The sequence below is a fragment of the Rattus rattus genome, chromosome 1, assembly GCF_011064425.1.
Source record: "Rattus rattus isolate New Zealand chromosome 1, Rrattus_CSIRO_v1, whole genome shotgun sequence".
NCBI lineage: Eukaryota > Metazoa > Chordata > Mammalia > Rodentia > Muridae > Rattus > Rattus rattus.
In genome coordinates, this window is record NC_046154.1 from 172,490,310 (window position 1) to 172,516,291 (window position 25,982).

The 25,982-nt window shown below is 45.9% G+C and overlaps 1 protein-coding gene, 1 non-coding gene and 1 pseudogene across 3 annotated transcripts in view; 2 read left to right on the forward strand and 1 right to left on the reverse strand.

Annotated features, from left to right (window-relative positions):
* LOC116912535 overlaps window positions 1-11,803 on the forward strand; it is a 62,837-nt pseudogene extending 51,034 nt beyond the window's left edge.
* Trnad-guc lies at window positions 11,334-11,405 on the reverse strand. The gene has a single exon. It is a non-coding gene; the product is annotated as a tRNA-Asp (tRNA).
* Lta4h (leukotriene A4 hydrolase) overlaps window positions 11,754-25,982 on the forward strand; it is a 31,610-nt gene continuing 17,381 nt past the window's right edge. The window contains exons 1-5 of one of the 2 annotated variants that reach the window (XM_032911500.1): window positions 11,754-12,019; window positions 18,270-18,400; window positions 19,728-19,848; window positions 23,499-23,567; window positions 25,231-25,335. In XM_032911500.1, the coding sequence (XP_032767391.1) occupies window positions 11,861-12,019; window positions 18,270-18,400; window positions 19,728-19,848; window positions 23,499-23,567; window positions 25,231-25,335 (585 nt within the window). In that variant the 5' untranslated portion in view covers window positions 11,754-11,860. The remainder of the gene's footprint in view (window positions 12,020-18,269; window positions 18,401-19,727; window positions 19,849-23,498; window positions 23,568-25,230; window positions 25,336-25,982) is intronic. The other variant, XM_032911498.1, reaches the window with a different exon arrangement.

The window sequence follows — 25,982 nt, forward strand, 5'->3', positions numbered from 1 at the left end:
CCTTTCCCTCACTTACAACATGGATTGTATCCATCGCTCAATGGTGTGTCCCTCATTCCCACCTGAAGCCTCACCGGGGTGGCTTTCGTTCCGCAATTGACTTCTCTCCAATTCTGCTCATAGTTGTCTGTGTCCTCTAGAAAGATGGGGAGGGGCCCTGAGAAAGCCAGAGCCGGTTTGTAGGCACCACAGTGGAGATTGGGCTCCTATTACAGCACGATCACATCTATTATGTCATATAATGGAGGGGCTGTCATGGCCATGAAGGGAAAGAACTTTGAGATCTAAGCCCAGATGGTGACCACAGACTTCCAGAAGATCTTTCCCATGGGTAACAGACTCTGCATAGGCCTGGCCGACCTGGCCACTGATGTCCAGACAGTTGCCCAGCATCTCAAGTTCTGACTGAACCTGTATGAGCTGAAGGAAGGTCAGCAGATCAAGCCTTACACCCTCATGAGCACGGTGGCCAACCTCTTGTATGAGACACGGTTTAGTCCCTACTACACAGAGCCTGTCATCGCTAGCTTGGACCCCAAGACCTTTAAGCTCTTTATTTGCTCTCTGGCCCTCATTGGCTGTCCCATGGTGACTGATGACTTTGTAGTCAGTGGTACCTGCTCTGAACAAATGTATGGCTCTCTCTAGGAGTCCAACTTTGATCCAGAACACGTTTGAAACCATTTCTCAGACCGTACTGAATGCTATGGACCAGGATGCCGTATCAGTCATGGTTGTCATTGTCCACATCATTGAAAAAGACAAGATCACCACCAGGGCGCTGAAGGCCCGATGGACTAACCTGTGCTCTGGATGGACATACCTGTGCTCTGGTCCGGTCTCCCTTCTGTTGTTTTTCTTTTTAATAAAATTGCCTTTCTTTCATGCCTTCCAAAAGGAAGGAAGAAGGAAAGAAGGAAAGAAGGAAGGAAAGAAAGAAAGGGAGAAAGGACGAACTCACCATGTGGCCCTGGCTGGCCTAGAATTCCCTTTGTAGGTCAGATTGACCTTGAATTTACAGAAATCCACCTGCCTTAGCCTCCAAAGTGCTAGAATTAAAGGCATATACCACGATGCCAAGCTACTGTGAGATATTTTAAACAAAAGCACAAGGGGGTGACATGAAATTACGGTAATGCCGAACTGTAAAAACAGCACTTGCTCACAGGAAGTGTGAGCGCAGGGTAAATAAAAAGGCCAAGTGTACCTGTATGACCATGCCTGAAACTACACCGCTTGTGGTCTGCCTTTCTCAGTTGTCAGAGTGGAGTGCCTGACTGTGAAAGCTCTGTGAGTGTTGGTTTGGGGGAGTCAGTTCCAACAGTAGGTGGATCTGCAAAGGCTGAACTGACGAACGGTGGTAGCTAAGGGTTTGCACCCATAGGTGTCCATAAAGGTCGGGATCTGGATATTAAGGAACAACACAGGGAAGGTGATTGTAGAGAAAGAGATTGGGAACAGAGGTGAGGCTGCCAGGACCTTCTCTGAAAACGGCCCTCATGGGGGCTGCAGAGTGAGGTTTGGTGTCCATGGCAAAGGGAGTGGAGTTTGGCTGTAGAAACAGCTTCTCTGGAAGGCAAGAGAAAGCAACTTGGAAAATAGGGGAGGCCAAATCTGAAGGTGGCCATGGAAGTCTGTGGTTCCAGCTACAGGGTCCAAAGTCCCAGACCGAAGGAGTAAGCTTTCTTTTTCTCTTTTTGAGGGCTCTTGCACAATACAGTGATTAGAGCTCAGAGCTAAGGGTGGTGCACTGGAATGTCACTGGAAGGGTGGGCCTAGAGTCTTCTCATCCCGGAAGACGTCACATGTCGGAGGTAAAGTGCTACATAGGTTGCTTATCTCTGGTCATTCCAAGTTATATTCGAAAACTCAGTACCCTATAACTGTGTGCAGCTATATTTTTGTCAATATGTAAAGGAGAGATGGGGACATGGGGACACATCTGTGTGAGAAAGAGAAAGGTCAGACAACTGAGGGCTGGGGAAGGCATGTCAGTTATGTGCTTATCAAAGCTCATGCTGGAGGACCCAGCCCTCAATCCCAGATCCCACATCAAAAGGCGAGGCTCTGGGACAAATACTTGTCATTCCGTTGCCAGTCAGTCGGGGGCAGACAGATAAGCAAATCCCTGGGATTCTGACCAGAAGGCCTTGCTTCTCCAGCCAGCTCCAGCTCCAGCTGGATGGCACTGGAGAAATGACAGCAGAGGTTGACCCCTGACCTTCATATTGCAGGCACATGCATGCTTGCATGTGTTGTACACACCCGCACGCACACACACACTCACTCATGGGTTCCTTGTATGGCTTTGCTCAACTCTGTATCAGTAAGAGAGGCCGTTAGTGAGAGATGACAAAACCGTGCTTCCTCAAATGGGGTCTTGTAGCTAAGAACTCGTAGAAGGGAGGCTTTTATGGTGGGCCTTCATCCGTACAAACAGACATGAGTCAGTGGGAAGAAACTACCCTGTGGGTGAGAACAACCAGCAGAAATCCTACAGTTGCTTGTCAAACCGTCCTCGGGCTTCAGGTGCTTGGGACAAAAGTGTAAGCTCCTGCGGTCACTGGAGAGCTGGTGGGGAGTGGTAAACAGAGCTGGAATCCCTGAGTCAGTACCGATAGAAATGAGCTTGCAGGCAGGTGTACCTAGAGCAGAAACGGAAGCAGCAGGGGGAAATGGAGACCCACAGCTGCAACTACCTTGTCCCTATCACCTGACCACAGCTGCTTCCTTTAGGGTCACCTCTTTCTGAACCAGGCAGCTGCCACCTTTGTAGGAAACCCCCAAAAGCTAAAGGCTCTTTGCTGTAGCAAAAGCTCTTACTTGACAAAATAGGTCTGGAGGAAAATTCCCAGAGATGGATTCTGTAAGGTTTGGTGTTGGCTCAGGACCCCCAAGACCAAGTTCTCAGCACAGAGGAGACTTATTTGGCCCAGGAGTACAAGGAGCTGGGACTAAGAAATAAAGACAGGAGATGGAGGACGAGGGAGAAGGAGAGAAAGAAGAGGCATTTGTCCTGAGATGCGACAAAGGACTGCCTCTGGATAAAGAGGAGACAGACATAGCTCATGGGAAAATGGCCGTTTACGCAGGTAAAGGGGGACCTCATGGTAGGATGAGGTGTTTCGTTTTGATTGGATATATTACTTAGGTGAGCCAAAGGGAGCTCTTGATCACTGGACCTCAATGCTTTGATAGCTGGACCTTGGTCGTCAGCCTCAGGAGGAGGGAGTGGCCAAGTAACAGAATAGACCACAGTGGCTAGCTCTGGGGATGTAATCTAACGGTTTAGCAAGGCAGAGGCAATAGGGGAAAAGGTAAGGCCTACCAGAGCCATGTTCACCAGGCTCAGGCTGGCTAGAGTCCCTTCAGGTTCGGCTAGCCCTCCAGTCTCCAAAACACCACATCAATATCTGGCTGCACGGTCTGTTCACCGGCAGGCATACAATAGGATGCCGGTGGAAACATCAATCCTAATAACCCAGGGTCTGAAATGGGCTAGGTCCACACAGGGCCCAACGGGACACAGTGGTGAGAAGACACAATCTGGAGCTCTGTACAGCCACACGGAAGAATCGCAGAGACATCATGCTCAGCCTAAGGAGCCAAGTGTGGAAAGTATAAATGTGCACTTCTACTCATATGAAAGAAATATCAGCATAGCAACAGCAAAATGAGTCAGAGTGATATGCAAATCACAGACAGCAGTTAGCCTCAGGAGCAAGACTGAAAGCATCCAGAAAGGAACTTAGGGAAAGAGGGTCTACTAGGTGGGGCTTTCCTTTTTCTTCTTCTGAGTACTAATAGTACCATTATGACCATTAAGTTCAGGGGGCAACCTTGAGTAAAGCAGCAAATATAAGAATGGCTAGATCCTTGGGGCTGGGGAGACGGCTCAGTGGCAAGGACTACTGGCTGCTTGCTCTTCCAGAGGACCTGGGTTCAATTCTCAGCACCCACATGGCAGCTCACAGCTGTCTGTAACCCCAATTCCAAGGGACCTGACACCTTTACACATACATACACACATGCAGGCAAAACACCAACGTACATAAAAGTAGATATTAGATATCTAGGTAAATATCTAGATAGATAGGCGGATAAAAATAAAGAATGGCTAGATCCTCACATGAAATCCTATTTACCACCCATTTACCAATTTATTCAATCATTGACCGACCATGCTCGGAAAGGGAAAATGGGCGATTTGGGGTCTCTGGTGTGGGAGACTGCTTAACTGTTTGGTTGTGGAGTGTATCTTAGTGCAACAAGAGAATACTCAAATCAGTGTCCAGCACAGTGGATCTCCAAAGAGTCCTGATGTAGCTGACGAACTCTTGAACTGAACTCCCTCAGTTCCAAAGGCAACCTTCGCGCCTCTAACACCGCGTGCACACGAATCACCAGGGTCTCTGGTGAAAGCTGCGGACTCCCGTTTTCTGAGCTCTTCTTCTCTAATGAGGCTTCTCGGTGACAATACCGTTGGTCCTCCCTCACACTGCATGTGGGGAACGGGAGAGAGTCACCTGACCAGCAGAGATATTCTGGCTCCAAGGACTACCTGGAAACCTATTTTGTTCGGGTCAGCTCCTTGGAAGTACGCACGCAGGCAGAGAGACAAGTGGCAAGTCTGTGTGGGAGACACTCTGCAGACTGCCCGCTGTGACCGTGGTGTGGGGAGCTGCTGGGAAAGGCCAGTTAGACTGTTTTCCAAAGTTGGCAGAACGTTATCTCCTGTGCCTTGAGTTTCAGGCTTCCCCAATTCCCCATGAAAAGACCGGAGATGTGCTTGTAAGTATAGAATCCTTGCACGAGGTTACGCTTTTTTTAAAGCATGCGATGGAGAAAACGGGTCAGTATTGCTTTAACCATTGTGTAAGTTAAACGTAAAAAAAAAAAAAAGCAGTTGAAATTTGGTAGTTTCTTCACCTTTCTCCCATCCCAAAAAAAAGAGGAACTGAAGGTCCCACCTTTCACACATCCCAGGGAGGAACTGAAGGCCCCACAAAAGCCCCGTGGATCTCATCCTTCCCAACGCTTTCACCCTTTAATATGGGCGGCCCCTGTGGAAAGGCCGGTTGACCCCGGGGAATTCGCGACCCACAGGTTGAGAACCATGGCTCTACCAAATTGTAAGGGATTAGAGGCCTGCTTGGTGGGGAAAGAGGAGAACCTTGCCAAGATTGGGAGGAAAGGTTGTGAGGTCGAGGACACAGAGATGTCTATGCTGACAGAAGAACAAGGCAGGGGCCTCAGGCAAATTCAAGGTAGCCGGGTCAGCTGTGCTAAGGGGAGGCCGTAGGGGAAGGTGGGTAGACAGGACTAGGCTTCTGTGTCCCTTTGTGGTTTGGGGTCTACTGACTTTTTTTCCTCTCTCCACATCAGCACTTTTTTTTTTTTTTTAAATAGGAAAGGTAAATACACTAAGTTATATTAAAAAAATCAAAAAGCTTTGAAGACTCTTCTGCCGGAATAAGTCGCTCCTTGCCAGAGAAAAACTTCTTTTTCTCGCAGGCAAATGGCGCTGGACCTGAGACTCTTTCTAGAAATACTTTCTATGAGTACGGGTACAGGTCAAATGTATCTTCCTCTTGCCTGGCACTCAGAACAGCAAGCCATCCACAGCTATCTTTGCCTCGTTCTTTCCGCGTTCTCGGCCTCTCCGGATTACTGTCTGACTCTCTCTTTTGGCCTCATTTATAGACTCACCGTCTTCACTATCTTTCACACACTTACTGTCCCGTTCCCCACCCGCACCCCTCCCCCCACGACCAGCCTGCATAAATGTCTCGCCAAACACATCCCAGGCAACTGTAGAACACTCCCGTGGTGCTGGCCTGGCTCAACTTGAAACCTATTGTGTTTTATAAAAGAAAAGAAAGAACCAGGATACGTTTGGCGGAGGCCTGGTATAGTGAGGTGCAAGGGGGTGCCTCTGCGGTCCTATGCTGAGGCATCCCTTCCCCGTGAGGGAATAATATGGAATAGAGTTTATTTAGGACACGGTGAAGGACCCCTAGGGGCTTTTGCCAGCCTTACACCCACCTGCCTTGGGTCAAGGCTAGGCCAGGTTCCATTCTCCACCCACAGGAACATTCTTGAGTAGAGAATTCTCAGAATGGACTGACTGATGCTTGCTAGCCAATAGATTGAAAGGTCAATATGCTCAGCCAATACGTTTGAACTGTGACTTTGCTGAGGTAACCTGTGCCCCTAAAAAGTATACAAACTGCTTGTAATCGCCATTTGGGGGTCGCCTTCTAGTCACTTGCCTTGAGGGACTGATTGAGGGTCAACACAACTCGCCTGAAAATAGACCTCTTCCTTGTATCAATCTGCTTCTAGATGTCTCACTGTGGGGTGTCACGAAGTACCACTGACTGAGAATTGGACAGAGAAATGCAGAGAGACGGGAAGAGAAAGAGAGAGAGAGAGAGAGAGAGAGAGAGAGAGAGAGAGAGAGAGAGAGAGAGAGAAAGCAGCAGGAATACTTGGAGAGAGAGGGGGAGGGGGAGAATGAAGAGGGAGAAGGGGCAAGGAGAGAAGGGGCAGAGAGTAAGAGTAAGAGTGGGGGGCAAACAACCCCTTTTATAGAGAGTCAGGCATACCTGACTGTTGCCAGGTAACTGTGGGGCAGAGCCTAGAAGGAATGCTAACACCTATGACTAAGGAAGGTCCTTGGGGCCCCTTAGAGGTACCCTGACCACAAACTAACCACCCAGTCTCTCTTGCCACAGACTTATCACCTCTTTCTTCTGCCTTGTAACTTCCTCTGCCTTGTTTGTCTCTCACCTCACTCTTGACTGATGATTTTGCTTCCTACTTTGGACAAGAAGGTCCCGCAATCCTCTTTGGTTCACTTACCTTTGTCTGACCCTACACCTGCATCTACACCATGCTGTGCCTACCATCTGTGGTTGTGAGTAAATTACCACCGCCTTCTAGCTAATGCCAGCATCTTCGCTTGTAGCCTGGATCTCAGACTCTGGTGGCCAAGGGAGACATGGCCCCAGCCTTTCCCCACCCCTCCTGCCTTTATTTCTGGTAACCTCATCTCTACTGAACATTCCCAACAGTCGATAAGTATAGCTTTATTCCTTCCAACAGACAAACCCTTCCCTTCACTCACTCTTCTCTTCTGCTATGACCCCTCCGCCCCCACCCACACCTTTTCCTTCCGATCTTCATAAAATTCTTCAACACACACAAGTCTCTTTCGGTTGCTTCCCAGTCTTCTTGAACCTTCTTCAGTTAGGTTTTCATGGTCCCGACACTACTGAGGTCTGACGTGCTACTACAGTGACTTCCGCATTGCTAACCCTTATCTTACTGAACGAACAGCAGCATTCCACACAGCTGACAGCTCCTCTCTACAATGCTCTCTCCATTTCTCCTCAGAGACACTCACTACATTGCCTGTCTGTCTATACAAGGAGCTGTATTCCCCAAGTCTCCGTGGCTAGCTTTTCTTTCTTGTGCCATCTCCTTGGTGAGCCCCCCAAATCACATTTAGCCTCCCCCCCCAGCTTTTCCTCAGGACTCTACACAGTCTGGGTCAAATAAGTACCCTGAAATAAGAAAATAGTTTATTCTCAGCCTGTTTGAGTGACCATTCTCTAGAATGCAAACTCGGCTTGCAAACAATGACTCTTCCATGAAAGAAGTTTGTGGAAGCTGTAGTCACACAAAAGAAAGTGTGTGAAATCATTGCATAGGGTGTGATTCGGATGTCTTTAACGGAGTGTGGAATCCTTCCTGTTTCTTTCCTTTTGTGTTTGTTTGTTTAATGTGTATGGACACACACACACACACACATATATATATATATATATATATATATATATATATATATGTCTGTGCCCCACTTGGATACCAGATACCCTCAGAGGCCAGAAGAGGATGTAGGATCCCCTGGAACTGGACTTCCGGATGCTTTGGAGCTGGGGATCGAACCTGGGTCCTCTGGGAGAGCAGCCAATGCTCTTAATTGCCAGAGCCATCTCTCCAGTCCCATTTACTGATTTTTGAGACAGACGTCTTCTCACTGTGTGTCCGTCAATTTGCAGTCCTCTTGTTTCAGCTTTCCTGAAAGTGGGGCTGGCAGTCGTGCATCACCAAGTTTTGCAAACATAAAAAAAACAAAAAAACAAAAAAACAAAAAAAACCAAAAACGTTCCTTGGACTCAGATGTTATCCAAGCCAGAGGTGCAGCAATCTTCAAACGCACTGTGAGAACTTTTATCTGGTAGTCACAAAAACACTGTGTCAGGCACAGAGTTTGACAGTAAGCAGTCGCTAAAACGGGCTAAAGAAAGGCTGAGATAACTGACTACTTGATCCGTTACATTCCATCTCACTGTGGTCATTATGTTCCAGTCAGTGAAAAGTGTAGCCGCTCCAGAGGACCTCAGTTCTCACACATCTGACTTACTCAGGATCTCCCCTCAGATGAGGAATTGATGCCTCAAATTTACCACGTAAAAATATGGGTCCCTGCTCAAGCCTACTTCTCCCATAGCACCCCCATACCCATTCTTGGTTAATCAAATTGCAGTCTCCTGATTTCTTACGCCAACAGTCTTGATGTCAGCCTCAACTCCTCTCTTTCTCTTCTAGTTGACCTCTAATCTGACCAGAAAACCTATCAACTCCGCTTTCAGAACTCACGCTGGATTTGACTGCATTTTTTTTAATGCTCCTTGGGACTGTGGTCCAAGCTACTGTGGTTTCCCACCTTGGAACTGTTTCCTCTCCTCTGTTTTTCTGTAATTATCAGTTAAATGCTATACAATGGAAATAAGAGACATGTTTGTCCAAAAAAAAGAGAGGAAAAAAAAAAACGAGAGAAAGGTAGGAAGGAAGGAAGGAAGGAAGGAAGGAAGGAAGGAAGGAAGAGCAACAGGAAGATGGACTTGAAATTTCATGTTTTGTTTTCCTTTTTTCTTGCCTGTATCTCTCAGTGCATATCCCCCACCCCCTTGATCTTACATTCTGCCACAGAAAAGTATTTACTAAAACATAAGAGAAGAAAAATTTTGAGTGGCCCTAAATTTCTTAGCAAAGGTAGGGAGGGGGGTGTGGAGAGACCAGTAGGACAATCAGTTAACAAAGAAGAAAAGACTGGTCCATAGTCCTGAGTGTATGTTAGAGCATTGGCTCAAATATCTGTCTCCCGTCTCCCGGGAAACTTGTCAGAACATTAACTGAGGCCAGTCCAGAAGACTAAGCCCTTCAATTTGTGGATAACAGCGACCTAAGCTTATCCCTCGGATCTTATCCCCCAAGCATTCTTATAATAAATATGCTGTCCTATCCCTCTTGTCTACAGCCGATATAAGGTAAGCATAAACTTACGCTTTCCTTATTAAAGTGCTCTCGTCTCTTGTGTCGGTTTGGATTTATTTCCAGCCTCTCTCCACCCTTGCTGCTTGAAGTTGTGAAGCAGGCCCTGGCTGGTTTTTGGCTAGCTACTGATCATTCACCCCTTTCATTTCAGAGACGAATCATCGCCTTTGGATTTAACAACAGGAGTTGCTCGCCATGCACGTTAGCTGAGTCCCTTAGCATCATCTCAACAGCCTTCTCATGGTGTACAGGGCTCCCTTTGTTGTTGTTTTATTGAGAGAGAGGTGGGGGGGGCAGGGAGTTGGGTCAGTAATGAGGTGGGCAGGATGTAGGAAATGGGAGAGGGGGAACATGCTCAAAATCTAGTGTATGAAAAATATTTTTCAATTGAAAAAATCTATATACTCCACTCCCAAATAATGGCAAACTGACAGAATGACAGACATGGACAAGTCGTAGAAGTGGTCTGACTAGAACCGGCTCTTACCAAAGACTGGCACCCACCTCAATGACAGACTATCCCGGAATAACTCTGTCTTAAGCAAATGCGTTTATTTCTCTCTTAAAAGAAATCTGAAGCAGTGTGTAGAGGGGTTCGATGGTCCTAACGAGGTGGGTCATTTCTAGTTCTTGTCTTCCCGATTTCACTTCTCTATCTTTCTTAGCACACAGCTCCAACCTCACGCTATAATATGCAGTTACAGCCGTAGACCTTACGTCTATGTTCTAGAGGACAGAATGGCGTCTTTTGTTGTTGCTTCATGTGAAGACACTTCATAGAAACCCTACTTGACAATCTGCTGACACTCTTCTGGTCGGAATCTAATTGCAAGGTCTAAATGCAAAAGGAGCAAGAAGGGTCTTCTTTTAGGACAGTCACGTGCCCAGCTAAGTCATGTGCCTACTTCTAAGGATGAAAAGAGAGGGATTTTAGAGGCGACTAATATTTACATCAAACCAAACACAGCCCACAGCGGGAGAGGAAAGTATAGCACCACCACAGAGCAGTTGTGGCGTATGTATTTAACCCCAGCGCTCGAGAGGCAGAGGCCAGCCTGGTCCTCAGAGAACATTCCAAGACAAACAGACAGACAACACAGAGAAACCTTAATGTGTGGTTGAGGGATTTTGGTTAAACAGTGAGATTTTGAATATCTAGAATTGTCCCCCACTCCCACCCCGGGCTGTTTCAGCCCATGCCCTGTCAGTTCCTGTGGTTTCCTTGGCTCCTCCATGGCTTTCAAAACCCACCTCAGATGTTTTACCCTCTATTATGCTACTCTTGACCCTTCCTAAAGAAGTAATACCTGCCCCTCCAGAACTGCATGTATCCGTCCTCCCTGGGCCCTGTTTTGCAGCCAAGCACCAGGCTGGATTAGGTCATCATGGGAGCATCTGGCAGTGGAGTGAACATTAATCACTAGTTTGGATACAGATCCCCCCCACCTCCCTTCAGCTCTTTTCTAGGCGGCCAGTGTGGCAGAGTGCACTTAATATCCGCAAATTACATTGAGCACTCGAAGAAAGTCTACATGAATCAAGAGAGGGAAATGAGAAGTCTTTGCAATCTTTTACGGAGGAGGTAGAAGAAGTGAGTTTTCCTGTCTTTCAAAATACAACGTTTGCAATGTTACAAGCCCTTTTCAGGAACTTAATCTGCTGTGATCTGTTTTGCTGAGTAACACAGACTGTTTCTCATTTCTCAGGTCTTCTTAAAAGTTGTTTAAAATTAAATTGCCAGGCATCTTTCAACACTCCTTTGACTTTCACATTAAGTGGAGCTAAGCTAGAAGTGCCGCTGTTCTATTATTGCCACTGTGGCGAGTGCGTTATTTCTTAATTCCTTTCTCAGGTGTTGTTTTATCCGGTTTAGGTACTTGGGACTGGGAATACTTGAGAGAACCAGAAAAACAGGAAACAGTGAGGTCACTGTATAGTCAACCAACTCTTTGGTTTGTTGAACCAAAAGGAAAAAGGTGTCATTGTGTCTCCCCGTCGGGGAATCGAACCCCGGTCTCCCGCGTGACAGGCGGGGATACTCACCACTATACTAACGAGGAACTGCACAGTAACTGCCTTTCTGATACACCTTTTATGTACGCAAGACAGCCCCGCCCTCAACAAATGTGCACCAATAGTCTTTGTTTTTCGTGATGCCATCATGGCTTCTATCACAACTGAACAGAACTAAAATGAAAGCGTTCCACTAGATGTGTCTCCACTCCACTCAGCGTTTCCCTTAATCCACCCTACCCCTGTAGCAGATACCCCTCGGTTCCTCCGCGCACCGCCCCCCAATCCCATGCTGTCTAGCGTTAGCCTGATCGCGCTGCATCATGGGATTGGTAGTTCCGTCCTGCCCTTCACTAAGCACCCTGAAGGCTCGAAGCCTCCCTTTCCCGGGGTGCACCGCGCCGTCTACCCTCTATGCTTCCCTCCTTTCTCAGGCTTGCGGTGAAAGTCTGGCGGTAGAGTGTCTGGGTGCTGGTTGACGTGCGGCGGATCTCCCACAACCATGCCTGAGGTCGCGGATACTTGTTCCTTGGCTTCTCCAGCCTCGGTCTGCCGAACCCAGCACCTCCATCTTCGCTGCAGCGTCGACTTCGCTCGCCGGGCGCTGACCGGGACCGCCGCGCTCACGGTCCAGTCACAGGAGGATAATCTGCGCAGCCTGGTACGGGGCGCCTGTGCAGCGCCGCTTCTCCGGGGCCGCTCTCCTCCCGCTCCTCGCCCTTGCTCCCTGCGAGCGCTGAGATCGCTGGCTCTCCCTGCGCTGCACCTCTTTCTCAGCTCCCACACGCATCCCTTCCTCAGCCTCACTTTTACATCAGCACTCTCTCCTTCGCCCTCCACGTATGAATGTCTCCCTCCTCTTTTCCTGGATACATCCTTGTGTCCTAGCGCTCCCCTCCACGCCTCACCCCTCACCCACTCCTGGGATACTTCGTCCTACCCCCATCCCCGTCCCCCCGCTTACTACCCCCCACCTTGTGGCCCCCTTCTTCCTTGATCCACTTCCCAGAATCCCTTTCCCAGGCCCCAGACTTTGCCAGCCCCCAGTGCACAGTCCTTACTTCGCAGGCTCACCCAGCTCTCAGATCCCACGTCCCACGTTTAAAGCCCCTTAGGGTTCCCTGCCCTATTCCTCCGGTTTTAAGTCTTCTAACCTCTGCTCTCTAAGAGCAGGTGCAACCCTTGCTCTTCAGGGACCCTTCTTGCCATTGCTTCTACTCGCTATTACCTTCTGATTAGTTTAAGGACAGGTGGACTAGTCCAGCTTTCTAAGGATGGCCCAATACGATTTTAAAATAAGTGGTTCCAAAGAGCAAGTCATTATTAGGACAAGTCATTATTGCACTTCTTATAAAATATGTACTTCTATAAACTCTAACCATTTGAATAAAGATTTGTTTAGAATCATGAAATACCCAATGGTTTGATCTGTTTCGTAGAGTCGATAGTCGGTTTTCTTATGTTGTCTGATGGTATTAGGACGGAACCTTTTCCTTGAGGGGAAAAGTCATAGAGGACCATTTTAGAAATAAGAGGAACATGAAAAGACCAGCTGTACTCAGCCTGCATTAAGCAACTAGGGCTGGAATTTAGGAGTGAAATTAATGGGGTCAATATTTGATCGAGTTAGAAATGTAGAGAAGAACAATGATTTTTGCCTCTTAAAATCTTTTGTTGTTGTTTGACGTATAATTACAGAAAATTCTGTAAGAAAGAAAAGGCAAACCTTACAGGCAAAGAAGGTAGCTATTTCCTCATAAGTCGACTGCACTTTGGTACCTTTTATTGCAGAAGTAGCTTTGCCCCAGAAGGACAGAAGTTTAGTCTTTGGACTCAGTTTCCTTTTATTAGAATTTTGCTGGCTTCTTAGCACTTCCTATAACCATGCACTGCCCTTTGTTCTGTAGATAAGAAAGCTTTATCTCTTCTCAGCGAGTTAAGCAGGAATTGGGAGGCTTACGTTTTTAACAATGTCCCAATCTTAAAAGTTATCTGTTATCTTCACAATCCCCTAAGCTACAGAAAAGTAAGACTTTGAAATTCTGATTTCTGGTTGGCATATCTGTTTAGTAATGCGTCTGGAGCTGTAATGGCCTGTTCTCTTCACAAGAGGTTCTTACGGTACAAAGTAACGTCTGTTTGTAATTGTTTTGCTTGTTTATAGCAACAGCCTGAGACCAAGTGCTTGATACTGTTTACATTTATTTGAAGTTGACTTGTTTCTTTTCCTTCAGCAGATTTAGGATCTCTTTCTTGAGGTAGGATCTCTCTATAGCTTAGATTGGCCTTGAACCCAGTATGTAGCCCAGGCTGGCCTCAAACTTGTGATTCTCCTATCTCAAGTTTCTGAGTTCTGGGATCATAGGCAGGAGCTACAACTCCTGACATAGATTTCCAGTAGGAAGAAACTGTCTATAGTTTAAATTCCTTGTGTAGTGTTTGACATGCAGAGGGCACTGAGGAATTGGATTATCGGAACAAATTCAATTAGAAAGCAGCGCCTAAACCCAATACAGGCTGCATGGCCAACAGTGCTGTCTGCATCCCAAAGGTGTCATGACATCATGCCCTTCCACCACTGGCTCTGTGGCAGCACTGTGTGAGGAGAGAGCAGATCTTCTCTATGCCATTCTTGGAGTCTGTTACGGTGAGGCTGATGGTCCCTCTAAGAGGACTAATTCCCACCTTTCTAGAAGCCTTTTCAAGTTTTAGGTTGCTTACACTGAACTTTGGCACTGAGAATCCGTAACTTCTAAGCATTTGTTTCTTATCTTGGAATTTCCAGGTTTGTTTAGATTCTTCTGTTAGTGGCCAGGAGGGTTTTGTGTTCCAGTCAGCCACTAAGGAGTGGAGGGGGCCAGGGACTGAGTCTGTCTGCTGCCCAGACTCAGGGTGCCAGTAAATGTAGCTGAACATCGCATCCAGGCAGTTTGGAGTTCTGATTTTGATTTCATTCCATATACCCGTTTGTTTGCTTTTTTTCTCAAAGCAGTCTGTGGATAAATTTAAAAAGTAGAAATATGGTATAGAGGCATAAGCCTTTCTCTATCCAAACCTGCTTTTATTTAGAAAGCACTTGAGCCTGGCAGTGATGGTGCACTCCTTTAATCCCAGCACTCAGGAGGCTGAGGCAGGCAGATCTCAGAGTTCAAGGCCAGCCTGATCTACAGATTGAGTTCTAGGACAGCCAACACTACACAAAGAAACCCTGTCTTGAAAAAAAAAAAAAAAAAAAACATGGGCAAAAACTGGCCATCAAGTTTTGTGATTCAGGGTTTGCCTATCATGTGTGACCCCTTGGGTCTGATCCTTAGGACTTGGAAAAATAAAATTAAAACAACATATATGGTATAATATTTTTAAGAGGAGTCTAGTAGAAGAGAGTAAACCTAAGGGATTCAAGACATTGGGTAGAGCTGGGTTACACACAAAAAGTTGTATGTGATAAAGTGTGGACCTTCCCAGGGGCTATGCAAAAGGCAAAATGACTTATGTGTTGTGTGTCGTCTGTTCAGGAGTACAGAGCTTTTTTGTGTCTTGTCTAAAGAGAGACACGGGCAGTTTCTTACGATGTAGGTAGCTGGGTGTTGTGGCTAGTCGGTGCTCAGTTAAGTGTCTAATTCTAACTCTTCAGCTGTCCAGTTTCCTTTGTTTCCCTACTACAGTTTTTAGTGGCAGTCATGATTAATAACGTGAGTGAAATTTGAAGGGTAACTACTTAGAGTATTTGGAAATAAAGGTGGAGGTTTGGGGTGGGCTCTATAGTTTAAAATTGTATGTTCTGCCTTGTTTTGGTTTAGAGCTTGCTTTGTGGGTAAATTGCCGTCTCATATTTTCAGGTACTGAGCTATGCAAATGTAGGTAACGTTCTCTTTAAGCATCCTCAGTCGTAATATAATAGGGCAGGAGATGTCCTTTGAGAGTGCAAGGCCAACCACGAGAACAGTCAGGAGATCTGCGAGGAGCTTCGAAAGAAGCAGTCGTCATAATAACCAGCTGCTCTGATCCCGAACAGATTTGAAAGGTTTAGGCAATGGAGAAAATCGAATGTGTTCCATTGGGAAAAATGACGCCGTTAATCCAGCTTATTGTCTTAAGGTCTGTTTTTTTTTTTTTTTTTCGGAGCTGGGGACCGAACCCAGGGCCTTGCGCTTGCTAGGCAAGCACTCTACCACTGAGCTAAATCCCCAACCCCTTCATTTTTTTTTTTTTTTTTTTTTTTTAAGATTTATTTATTATATATAAGTACACTGCAGCTGTCTTCAGACACACCAGAAGAGGGTATCAGATCTCATTACAGATGGTTGTGAGCCACCATGTGGTTGCTGGGATTTGAACTCAGGACCTCTGGAAGAGCAGTCAGTGCTCTTAACCGCTGAGCCATCTCTCCAGCCCTCAAATTATCTTCTTAAAACCATTTCCATGTTCAGAAAAAGGGTATTAAACCATGAAGGGACAAAATTAATTAATGTTAATTAATAATAATACATAATTATTAATGAAATCATATACTGTGAATATCCAAGTGTGAAAAGACGAGCCAGTCTGGTTGAAGTAAATAGTTGGGGTACCACAAAAAGTAATTTGAAAGAAATAGTTGTCCTCAGAAGGGAAGTGGATAAGACTCAGGGTAAATTTGAAACTCTTTCTTTCCCAAATGAAAGCTGTTGATGCCAGAGAAATGGACACCAAATCCAGAGATCGTCCCTGTGTCCTTTTGTTCTCTGACAGAATTTTATGTATCCCGGGTTGGCCTCATTCTGTAGGTAGCCAAGGTTGACCTTGAACTACCTATCCCACCTCTGCTTCCTGGGTGCTGGGATTACAGGCATGGACCACCACACCTGGTACGTGTTGGTGCTGGGGATGGAGCACAAGATTTTCATCATTTTACCTTTACTCCTGGACTAACTGAGCTATCCCACCAACCTCCCTGAGACTTTCTGAGCTTGTCACCCAGTAGCCTAAGGGAGGTCTAGGGGGTGGCTGTCTCAGCATTCTAACGTCCCATCCTTTTCCAGGCTTACCAGGGGCAGGAATAAAGCTTTGGAAGGTAGGGAGATGAGACATGGTAGGATTCTAACTGCAGGATTAGGACCAGTGATGGTGGTGATGGACGGAAAGAGAAGAGAGTGTAAAAACAATATGAAGGAATGACTCTGGGATTTGGGAAGGGAGACCAGTTTGTGGATCATGCCAAACATTCCTTGATTTGGAATAAAATATTGTAGATGTCAAAGGAGGGAGCTGACTGGTGGTCGGGGAGAGGAGGGCACACAGTGATGGTGTCAGTTTTAGAAGCCAATTAAGTGTGAGGTGGCACTGCCTTAGGTGTTAGGCAGTGACAGATGTCTAGTTAATGTCACAGGAAAGGATAGAACTGGTAGAGCAGGGTGTGGTGGTATCTCCCTGTAACACAGTTGGAGTGCTAAGACAGGAAGATTGCGAGTTCAAGGCTAGTCCAGCCTACAGGACGGGACCCTATCTTGAAAAGCAAATGAAACGGAAGTGTCTGGTGCAGTCTGGTCAGATAGGTGTGTGGGCACGAGAAAGAGCGTGAGGGCCAAGGCTCATATCCGGATGTACCTGTATTCAGGAAGTAAAGAGAAGAGAGGCAGGAGCGTAAAAGTAGTCAGTGGGCCATTTCCATGGAGAGTCAAAATCCAGTGTGGGACCAAAGAAACTTGTGGGCCAAGGTGCTAGAAGCCAGTGAAGACGGGGAGGGAATGATGGGACAATGGAGGCGGCCATCTTAGATTGCCCTCAATTAAAAAAAAACAAAAACAAAAACAAAGGAAACCAGACCAGTTAGTAACTGGATGGACAGAGCAGAGTCCTCATAGTACTGTGAGAGGCTCAGTTAGGCTGTTGGGAAACAGTTTGGTAGTATAGGAAGGTTGAAAATTCCAAAGGAAGAGCATAGCTGGACATGGCAAGAGTATCTCGTTTCTAGGGAGATTCCTGGGATGGGAACTCAGATTAGCTGCTGCCGGAGGCTGCTGCCCTGAATTGGTCACAGTAAGCAGGCCTGGTTGTTCAGCCTTCTGCAGACTCAGCTGGGCAGCGTAGCTTCCCAAGGTTGACCTTTGTTTAGCAGTGTAACAATAGTGCCTAGTGAGCGCCAACATTTGTTTCAATTCAGGGGTTTACAAAAAGTACATGGTAGGAGTTGGGCTCTGTGTTTTCTTTCAAAGACTGTGCAGTGAAGTGTTAATATGCTAAACTGAATCAGGGAGAGAGAAGTTTAAATCACAGGTGAAGGTTTTTATAACAGAGAATTAAAAGAATTAGTCCAAAATGTATTCGAGCATCCCAGAATTCATTATTTATGCCAGTCCTAAAACCCCCAAATTTCCAGGTTGCTTAGAGTGTTGAAAAGTAAGGGTTTCTATTGCTGTAATAGAATACCTTGACAAAAGCCACTCTCAGGGAAAAGGGGTTTCTTGGGTGTATAGTTTGAGGTTATGGGCCATCATTCCTGAGAAGCAAAGGCAGGAATCTGAAGCAGCTGTTAGAAGCAGAGAAGGAATGAATGCATGCTTACTTGTGTTCAGCCCCATCTCTATACTTATCAGTTCTGCATCCAAGCCTAGGGAATGATGCCACCTATGGTGGGCGGGGGTGGGCACTCTTCCCATTACAATTAACACAATCAAGACAATGCCCACAGACATGCCCATGGGCCAAACTAATGCCAATAATCCCTTATTGAGATTCTCTTCCTAGCTAATTCTGAATTGTGTCAAAATGGCAATTAAAACTATCCTACATCTGCCTTTAATTCTTTTCAGTTTCAGTCTGTTTTACTTTCTATGAATAGCTAGTTTTATACTCACTGCAGTAAACCTATAGCTAGTATTCGCTTCTTCTGGTGAATACAACTCTCTTTTCCTTATTTAATTTGGTTTTAGACTTTGGATACAAAAGACCTTACGATAGAAAAAGTGGTGATCAATGGACAAGAAGTCAAATACACCCTTGGAGAAAGCCAAGGTTACAAAGGATCGCCGATGGAAATCTCCCTTCCCATCGCTCTGAGCAAGTATGGAGACTGTCCTCTTTTTATGTCTGAGTAATGACAAGATATATCTTAGAATTCAGACATCTTTCCCGTGTTTCTAGTCCTTGTTTATATGTAGCGATTGGCGATCGCTTCTGTAATCCATGCACATTGGTGTTGACAGTGAAAAGACGGTAAGTTTTTCAAATACTGCAGAAACGAAGTGCATGAGACACTGGTGAGAAGGACACTGGGTGATGCTTCTGGAGCTGCCCATCATTTTGCCGGTGTCAGGAGTGGTGGGGAGGATGCCATTTCCGGATGACCTGGGGAATACGTGAAGCCACGCATTCTTGGCCTCTGCCCTTTGGTGCTGCTACTGTTGGAGTGATGATCAGAATGCTGATTTTAGGGAGGCTGACTTCCTACCGCTCCTAGTGTGGGTGCTTAACCGTCTTCTTTAGTTCTCTAAGCTGCCCTCTGCCTAGGAGCTGCACTTCCAGATGAGGAAAGCTACTCATTTAAGAAAACAGTAGCCAGGGAGCGAGCATGCCTTACCCCATGATACTTAGGGGAAGGAGAAAGAATAGATACTATTATCCTGAAACAAGGAGGATCTATTGCCATCTTCCGATATCTTTATGCCTTCTCCCCTTTAAGAAAGAGAAAGGAAACCCAGGCATAGCTTAGGAGACAGAATTATTTACTCTGTTCTACAGGGGAAGAAACCAGTACATTGTGGTCCAGTCATTGCCCTAGTACAGTGGTGGGGTCAGGGTTTCAGTCCAGGTTGGGCCACTGGAGCTCTCGCTCCTCCCTCATTATCAATGTTTCTGAGACTCTCTAGGATGGAGAACCAGTTTTTGTTTCCTGTAGTCTATCACAGAAGGATACTTAGAAAATCACTATGTAGGAATTACTTCGAGGGAGAGCTTTTTTGAAATTAGATTCTACAGCTACTAAAATCACTATAAGCTTCTTCCCTTTGATGTGACTTAGCATGTCACCCAGCAGCGCTGGGTTGGGTCCTGTGCTGCTACCCTCCACAGAGGTAGGGTGACGACATTGGTTCTCCCACATCCCCACGGCCACAGAAAACACGATCACAGATGCAGAGTGCGAGGCACACTGTGGGCCACTTGGCTGATTATCATCCCATCATGTATCCGTCAGTACGATAGTGAGGAGAAACCGAGGGCTGGCATTCGAGTAGCAAAAAGAGTCAGATGTATGCACGCTGCTGTGTCCAGAACTCACTCTAGACCGATGAAACCTTGGGATTGCTTGTGCTGTTCCCCATGTGTGTTCTGAATTCAAGTTCCGCGAGGCATTTTTGTACCCTACAAATACCTGTATTTGTTTCGCGCAGAAATCAAGAGGTCGTTATAGAGATTTCCTTCGAGACATCTCCCAAGTCCTCAGCCCTTCAGTGGCTCACTCCCGAGCAGACTTCAGGAAAGCAGCATCCGTACCTCTTTAGTCAGTGCCAGGTAAGAGGATGCTCAGAGACTTCCAGGAATTTCCCAGCACCTGCAGGTCTTGTGGAGAAACACACTCCTTTGTTTCACTTTTCATAAAACAACTCATATTCTCCTTGATGTCTTGCTATCAATACCGCTCCTTTTTTTAAAGTCAGATATCTTTAATTTGGAAACAACCTACCGAAATTATTGAAGTACTCAGGGCTTATACTTAGCTTCCCAAACACCTACAGTGCATCCTGTGGGGACTCAGTGAATGCGAGGAGAATTCAGTAAACAAGCGTCATGTGTGTGTGTGTGTGTGTGTGTGTGTATGTGTGTGTGTGTGTGTGTGTGTGTGTGTGTGTGCGTGTGTGTGTGTCGGTTGCAGAAAGGCTACCGGTGAGACCGAGTTCCTGTTTGTGAAATGTGTTAAGTATATAGTTTCAAAATGGCATGGTTTCCAACCCCTTTACTCTCCATTTTAAAGCTAGAGATAAAATAGGCTGCAGTTAGAGATGGTCTGTTACAAGGACAAAGGCAAAACTTTTCTGAAGAAGAAAGTCCTACTTGTATTAATAATCAAGTCACTTATGATTAAAGAAAGCCCCTCATTAGACATTTATTCTGTTTCCAGGCATCAGGTCATACACTCTGTGTGTTTAGCTATCTTAGCACCCCTGTGTGGTAGCTGTGTGTTAAACTCAGATGCACTTTTAAATATGTAAAGTGTCAAAGCATGACTTACCCACAGTTACTTTGTGTGACACTGCTTGGAATGGTTGTTTTAATCTAAGAAAATTATTTGGAAGAGGGCTGGGGCTGTAACTAACCCGAAGCCTTGGGAGGGGTCCACAGCACCCCACGAGCTGGCTGTGGCGGTGTATGCGTGTGTTCCCAGCGCTTGGTAAGTGTGTAGAAGCAGAGGGATATGAAGTACAGGGTGCCGGGCAGTGATGGCACATGGGAGGCAGAGACAGGCTGATCTCTGTGAGTTCAAGGCCAGCCTAGTCCACAGAGCGACTTCCAAGACAACCAGGGTTGCATAGAGAAACCCTGTCTTAACCTCCTCTCTCCCCAAATCACAAGGTATCCTTGGTTACATAGCTAACTGGAGGACAGCATGGGATACATGAGACCTTGTCTCAAAAAAAAAAAAAAAAAAAAGACAAACACCCCGACACCCCAAAACAACAGTAACAAAATCCACAGAGAATGACTTGAAAAGAGCAAAAAGTTTTAGACAGGAATATACAAGTTGTGTATACGGTATGGTTTCATAATAGCTGGTTTTAAATCAGTATTTCTCATAGACTTATGTAGGAGGTAAAGTTAATAAGTATCTAATGCGTGTAAATCCAAAGAATGTCAGTTTTAAATATGCCGTTCCCGGGTTTTCACCGGCAGTGGTGTCTAAAGTACAGGAGACGGATTAAGAATCCGTTGCAGTTGCCTGGGAACATGCAGACGGGACTTTGACGGATGGTTTCAGCTGTTGTGCACAGATATTTCTTTCCCCAAGTTTGACTGGCCCAGTGAAAGTCGTTTAGAAACACTGTAGCATTGCCACCTGTCCACAGCCTGGTGAGAAAACCCAGGCAGCGTGTTCCAGGATCCTGCCTCAGGAGAAAGAACTAGTTAGTTCTTTTGGTTGTACTTTGTCCCAATATTATATATATTTTAAAAGACGTATCCATTTTTATTGTATGTTTATGGCTGTTTTGCCCACATATATGTCTGTGTACCACATATGTACAGTGCCCAAGAAAGCCAGAAGAGAGTGCTGGATCTATAGTTACAGTGCTGTATATAGTTATAGTTATAGTGCTGTAACTATAGTTACAGACAGCTGTTAGAGAGCTGTAGGTGTTGAGAACTGAACAAACCCCCTTTCCCCCTCCCGCACTCCCTCCCTCTGCAAGAGTAGCAAGTGTGGTATTTTTGATGGAGGTGGGGTGAGGCCAAGCAGGGAGTGTTAATAGTGGCGACTGTAGTTTCAAAACAGGGTTTCTCTGTCCTCGAACTCAGATCCCCCAGCCTCTTCTTCTAGAGTGTGGGATTAAAGGATATGCCACCATGCCTGGATAGCCATGACATTTTCAGTGTGTTTTAGTAGAGTCTGAGGGAGTTTTTCAAGTTTTTATTTTATTGTTAAAACCAGCACATAATGTATTGTGGTAGATATCACGACATTTTTTGTTTTTTTTTGTTTTTTTTTGTTTTTTTTGGTTCTTTTTTTTCCGGAGCTGGGGACCGAACCCAGGGCCTTGCGCTTCCTAGGCAAGCGCTCTACCACTGAGCTAAATCCCCAACCCCGACATTTTTTGTTTTAAACGAAACATATTTAGGAGCACCTAGGGATTTTCAGGAAGTCCAGGATTTTTAACAGCTTCAGCAAAGGGTGTTAGGCACAGCGCAGTGTCCTGATGAAGCCTGGCTTCTTTGCGTAGTAACAGTAGATCAGACACAGGCAGTTTAGAAAATTGCAGGGTGGACGTCCATTCTTGGTCAGAGCCATGTTTCCCACGGACTGACTCGGATGCAGAGGGAGCTTCTGGAGCGTGTAAAAAGAGCCTGTCTAGATGGTCCCGAGCAAACGCGTGCTCTCTCCGTTTCCTTGTTTTTATTGTCTGAGGCAGCCGGCCGCAGACTGACATGTCAAGACAATAACTTTTCTCAAGTTGCTTTCTTGAGAACTCTGGCATCCTGTCAGATGTCAGCTAGAGACAGTGGGTTTCATGTTAAAACGGGGGTGAGGAAGCCCAAGGCTTCGGTTGCAGGTCTTTTAGAGTCCCTGGGAGGCTGATGTTCCTAGGGACACACCAAGAGAGTGTGATAAGCTTGCAAGTTTGTTTCATAATGGCGCCCTTTTCCCTCAGGGCTCCTATGAGCTCCTCTATGGATGTGACTGGTAACAGTGCTGAACAGTTTATGTCACGATTCAGTGGAATTGTGAGGGTTCACAAGAGATAAAGAATGTGTGTGTGTGTGTGTGTGTGTGTGTGTGTGTGTGTGCGCGCGCATGCGCCTGTACACATGTGGGATGTTGTTTGCATGTGTATGGAAGCCAGAGATTGACACCAGGTGTCTTCTCCAGTCTCCTAACTTCTTATGTTTTGATACAAGGTATCTCATTGGGGTTGGGGATTTAGCTCAGTGTTAGAGCGCTTGCCTAGCAACCGCAAGGCCCTGGGTTCGGTCCCCAGCTCCGGAAAAAAAAAACAACAAAAAAACAAGGTATCTCATTGAACCTGGAACTCACCAACTAGACTAGACTGACAAGCCAGTGAGGTCCAGTGGTCCTCCTGCCTCCACCTCTCTAGCACCAGGATTTACAGGAGTGTACTACAGGACCAGGGTTAACAGAAACAAACATTGACAAACCAAACCAAAAAACAAACAAACAAACAAACAAATCTGTGGGTGCAGGGGCCAAACGCAGGTCCTCATGCTTGCCTGACAAGCCATTTATTCAGTGAGCCACCTTCTCAGCCCCGAAATCTGCTTATCTTAAACCCACAGATCTATTTTTGCTACTCTAAAAGATCCCGTGAGATTTGAAAACTGTATTATTCTTTAGACAGAAGGTACATAAAATTGGTGCTCTGACTTCAATTATTTCTATGTAACTTGGTTTGTGAGAAAAGGGAGTAGCTGTTTCTTACCTTTCTCTCTTTTAGGCCATCCACTGCAGGGCAATCCTCCCTTGCCAAGACACTCCTTCTGTGAAGTTAACCTACACCGCAGAGGTAAGCATTACGAGTTATAGCCGAATTAAATAAGAAAATGTGCAATGATAAAGGGAGACAATTCAAGTTTCGGAGGTAGAAATTTTATACTCGGTACATTCTCACTGAGATCCATTTTGGATCTCTAATAAAAAGGTAGCTTTAAACATTATAATTATGAAAAGGGCAAATCATCCTATTCTTATCTCAAAGGAGAAGTTAAAATTCTAGATCTAAAGATTTCGAATTTAAGACCATTTTTTCCCCCTAAAAGTACATTCTGCAGCCATGACACCTGTGTGCGGAGGTCCCAGGCAGCATCTGTTAGACTTGTCTGTACGTTGTGTCCAGTCCCTCTGTCACTGGTACTGCTGACCCCTTTGGTGAGGGTTGGATTATAATTAATGAACACCCTTCCAGAGGCCGGGTCTCCTTAGACCAAGCACATAAAAGGAGGACCAATGTTTATTTATTTATTTTTTTTTAAGATTCATTTATTTATTATATATAAGTAACACTGTATCTGTCTTCAGACACACCAGAAGAGGGCATCAGATGTCATTACAGATGGTTGTGAGCCACCATGTGGTTGCTGGGATTTGAACTCAAGACCTCTGGAAGAGCAGTCAGTGATCTTAACCACTGAGCCATCTCTCCAGCCCCAGGACCAGTATTTATTGATGGGAGTGACTTCCTACCCCGGTCTCTCTGTAGCCCAGACATACTTTGTTAGTGTTATAGAAAATTATGCTTGCAGGCACAGACTTTCTGAGTTCAGGACTCTTCTCTACCACTGAATTGTGTGACCATAGCAAGTCTGAATGACCTCACAGCTGAGATGGCCACAAACCATCCCTAACCATGCTGTTAGTGTCTGAGGGCCACTGCTGTCCCGTGAACATCTTGTTACCTAAACAACGAGAGGATGAAGCTGACCCCTGCTGGCTAACTCTGGCTTCAGAGCTCTGTTCTCCGTCTCCATTATAGCTGGGAGGCTTGTTCTGTGCAAGAACAGAAGGTCAAACCTGTGTGTGCTTGCTACGTCACGGACACTCCTGGTTCTCGGGATCCCGAAGCTAAGGGACACACATCCATGACCCTCTGTTTTATGATTTCCAGAAAAAGGGATTTCATGGTTTTCAGCCAGAGTTGTAGTTACTCCCCTTCAGAAAATACTGTTTGTACCTCCAAGTTCTAAGTATAAAATGGCCAAAGCTATATTCTCTGGCCCGCTATGAGTATATCATCCTTTGAGTTTGTTTGGGGGCATGGAGGGGACAGTTGGTGGTTGGGAGTTTTACTTGTGGTGCTTCTGGTCTGCTCATTTTTATTATTCCTTGCAGAAAGTCTGTGATATTTTACCCATATTTGGTGAGAAAACTGAGGCTCTGGGAGGTTATACACGTACCCACTGAGTTAGTGTTCTAATGTAGCTTCTCTCCGAATCCTGCTCTTAGTACTCCTGGATGAATGGAAAGATCTATCACGTTCATGATTTAAACGGTTTTTCACGTTGCTGATTCTCTTTACAAAACCCACATGCATGTGCATTTTGAGTCCAGAGTCTGTTTATCGTGTCAAGAAGTAGTCAAGAAGTGGTGAAAAAAAAATCATTCACATTTTTAGTTTAAGATCCATAGACCCCTGCTTTATAATTAGAAGGGATTGTTTTTCTTTCGACCAGGTATCTGTCCCCAAAGAACTGGTGGCTCTCATGAGTGCCATCCGTGATGGAGAAGCCCCTGACCCAGAAGACCCCAGCAGGAAGATATACAGATTTAACCAGAGGGTAAGAGCAGATCGGCGTCTAGGTTCTGTCTCAGTCGTGAAAACGACCTAGCCAGGGAGCCTGGGAACACAGTGAACTTTTTTTTTTTTTTTTTGGTTGTTTTGGGACAGGTTTTCTCTGTAGCCCTGGATTTCCTGGAACTCCCTCTGTAGACCAGGCTGGCCTCCAACTCACAGAGATCTGCCTCCCAAGTGCTTGGACTGAGTGCTGGGATTAAAGGAATGTGCCACCAGTGCCCAGCCTGGCTTCCTGTTTTAAGCACTCATTCTCTCACTGGCTTCACACATCAGTGTGTGCTGTGGCTGGCCAGACTATCTGTAGATGGGAGAGTTGCCAGAAAAGGACAGTATTACTACTGCCCTGTAAGTTAAAAATCCGACACAGCTGGGACTTAACTGAATGTGTATCTTTGACGTTCAGGGGACAGAATGGGCCTGTCTGTGTTTACCTACGTTCGAGATATGTTTTCTTCTTTTTTCTTTTTTCGGAGCTGGGGACTGAACCCAGGGCCTTGCGCTTGCTAGGCAAGCGCTCTACCACTGAGCTAAATCCCCAACCCGAGATATGTTTTCTTAATTGTCTTCCCAGTGGACAATGTTACTTCCTCTTGGCACCTACGATAGCATAGCTTTGGCATCTCCTTATTG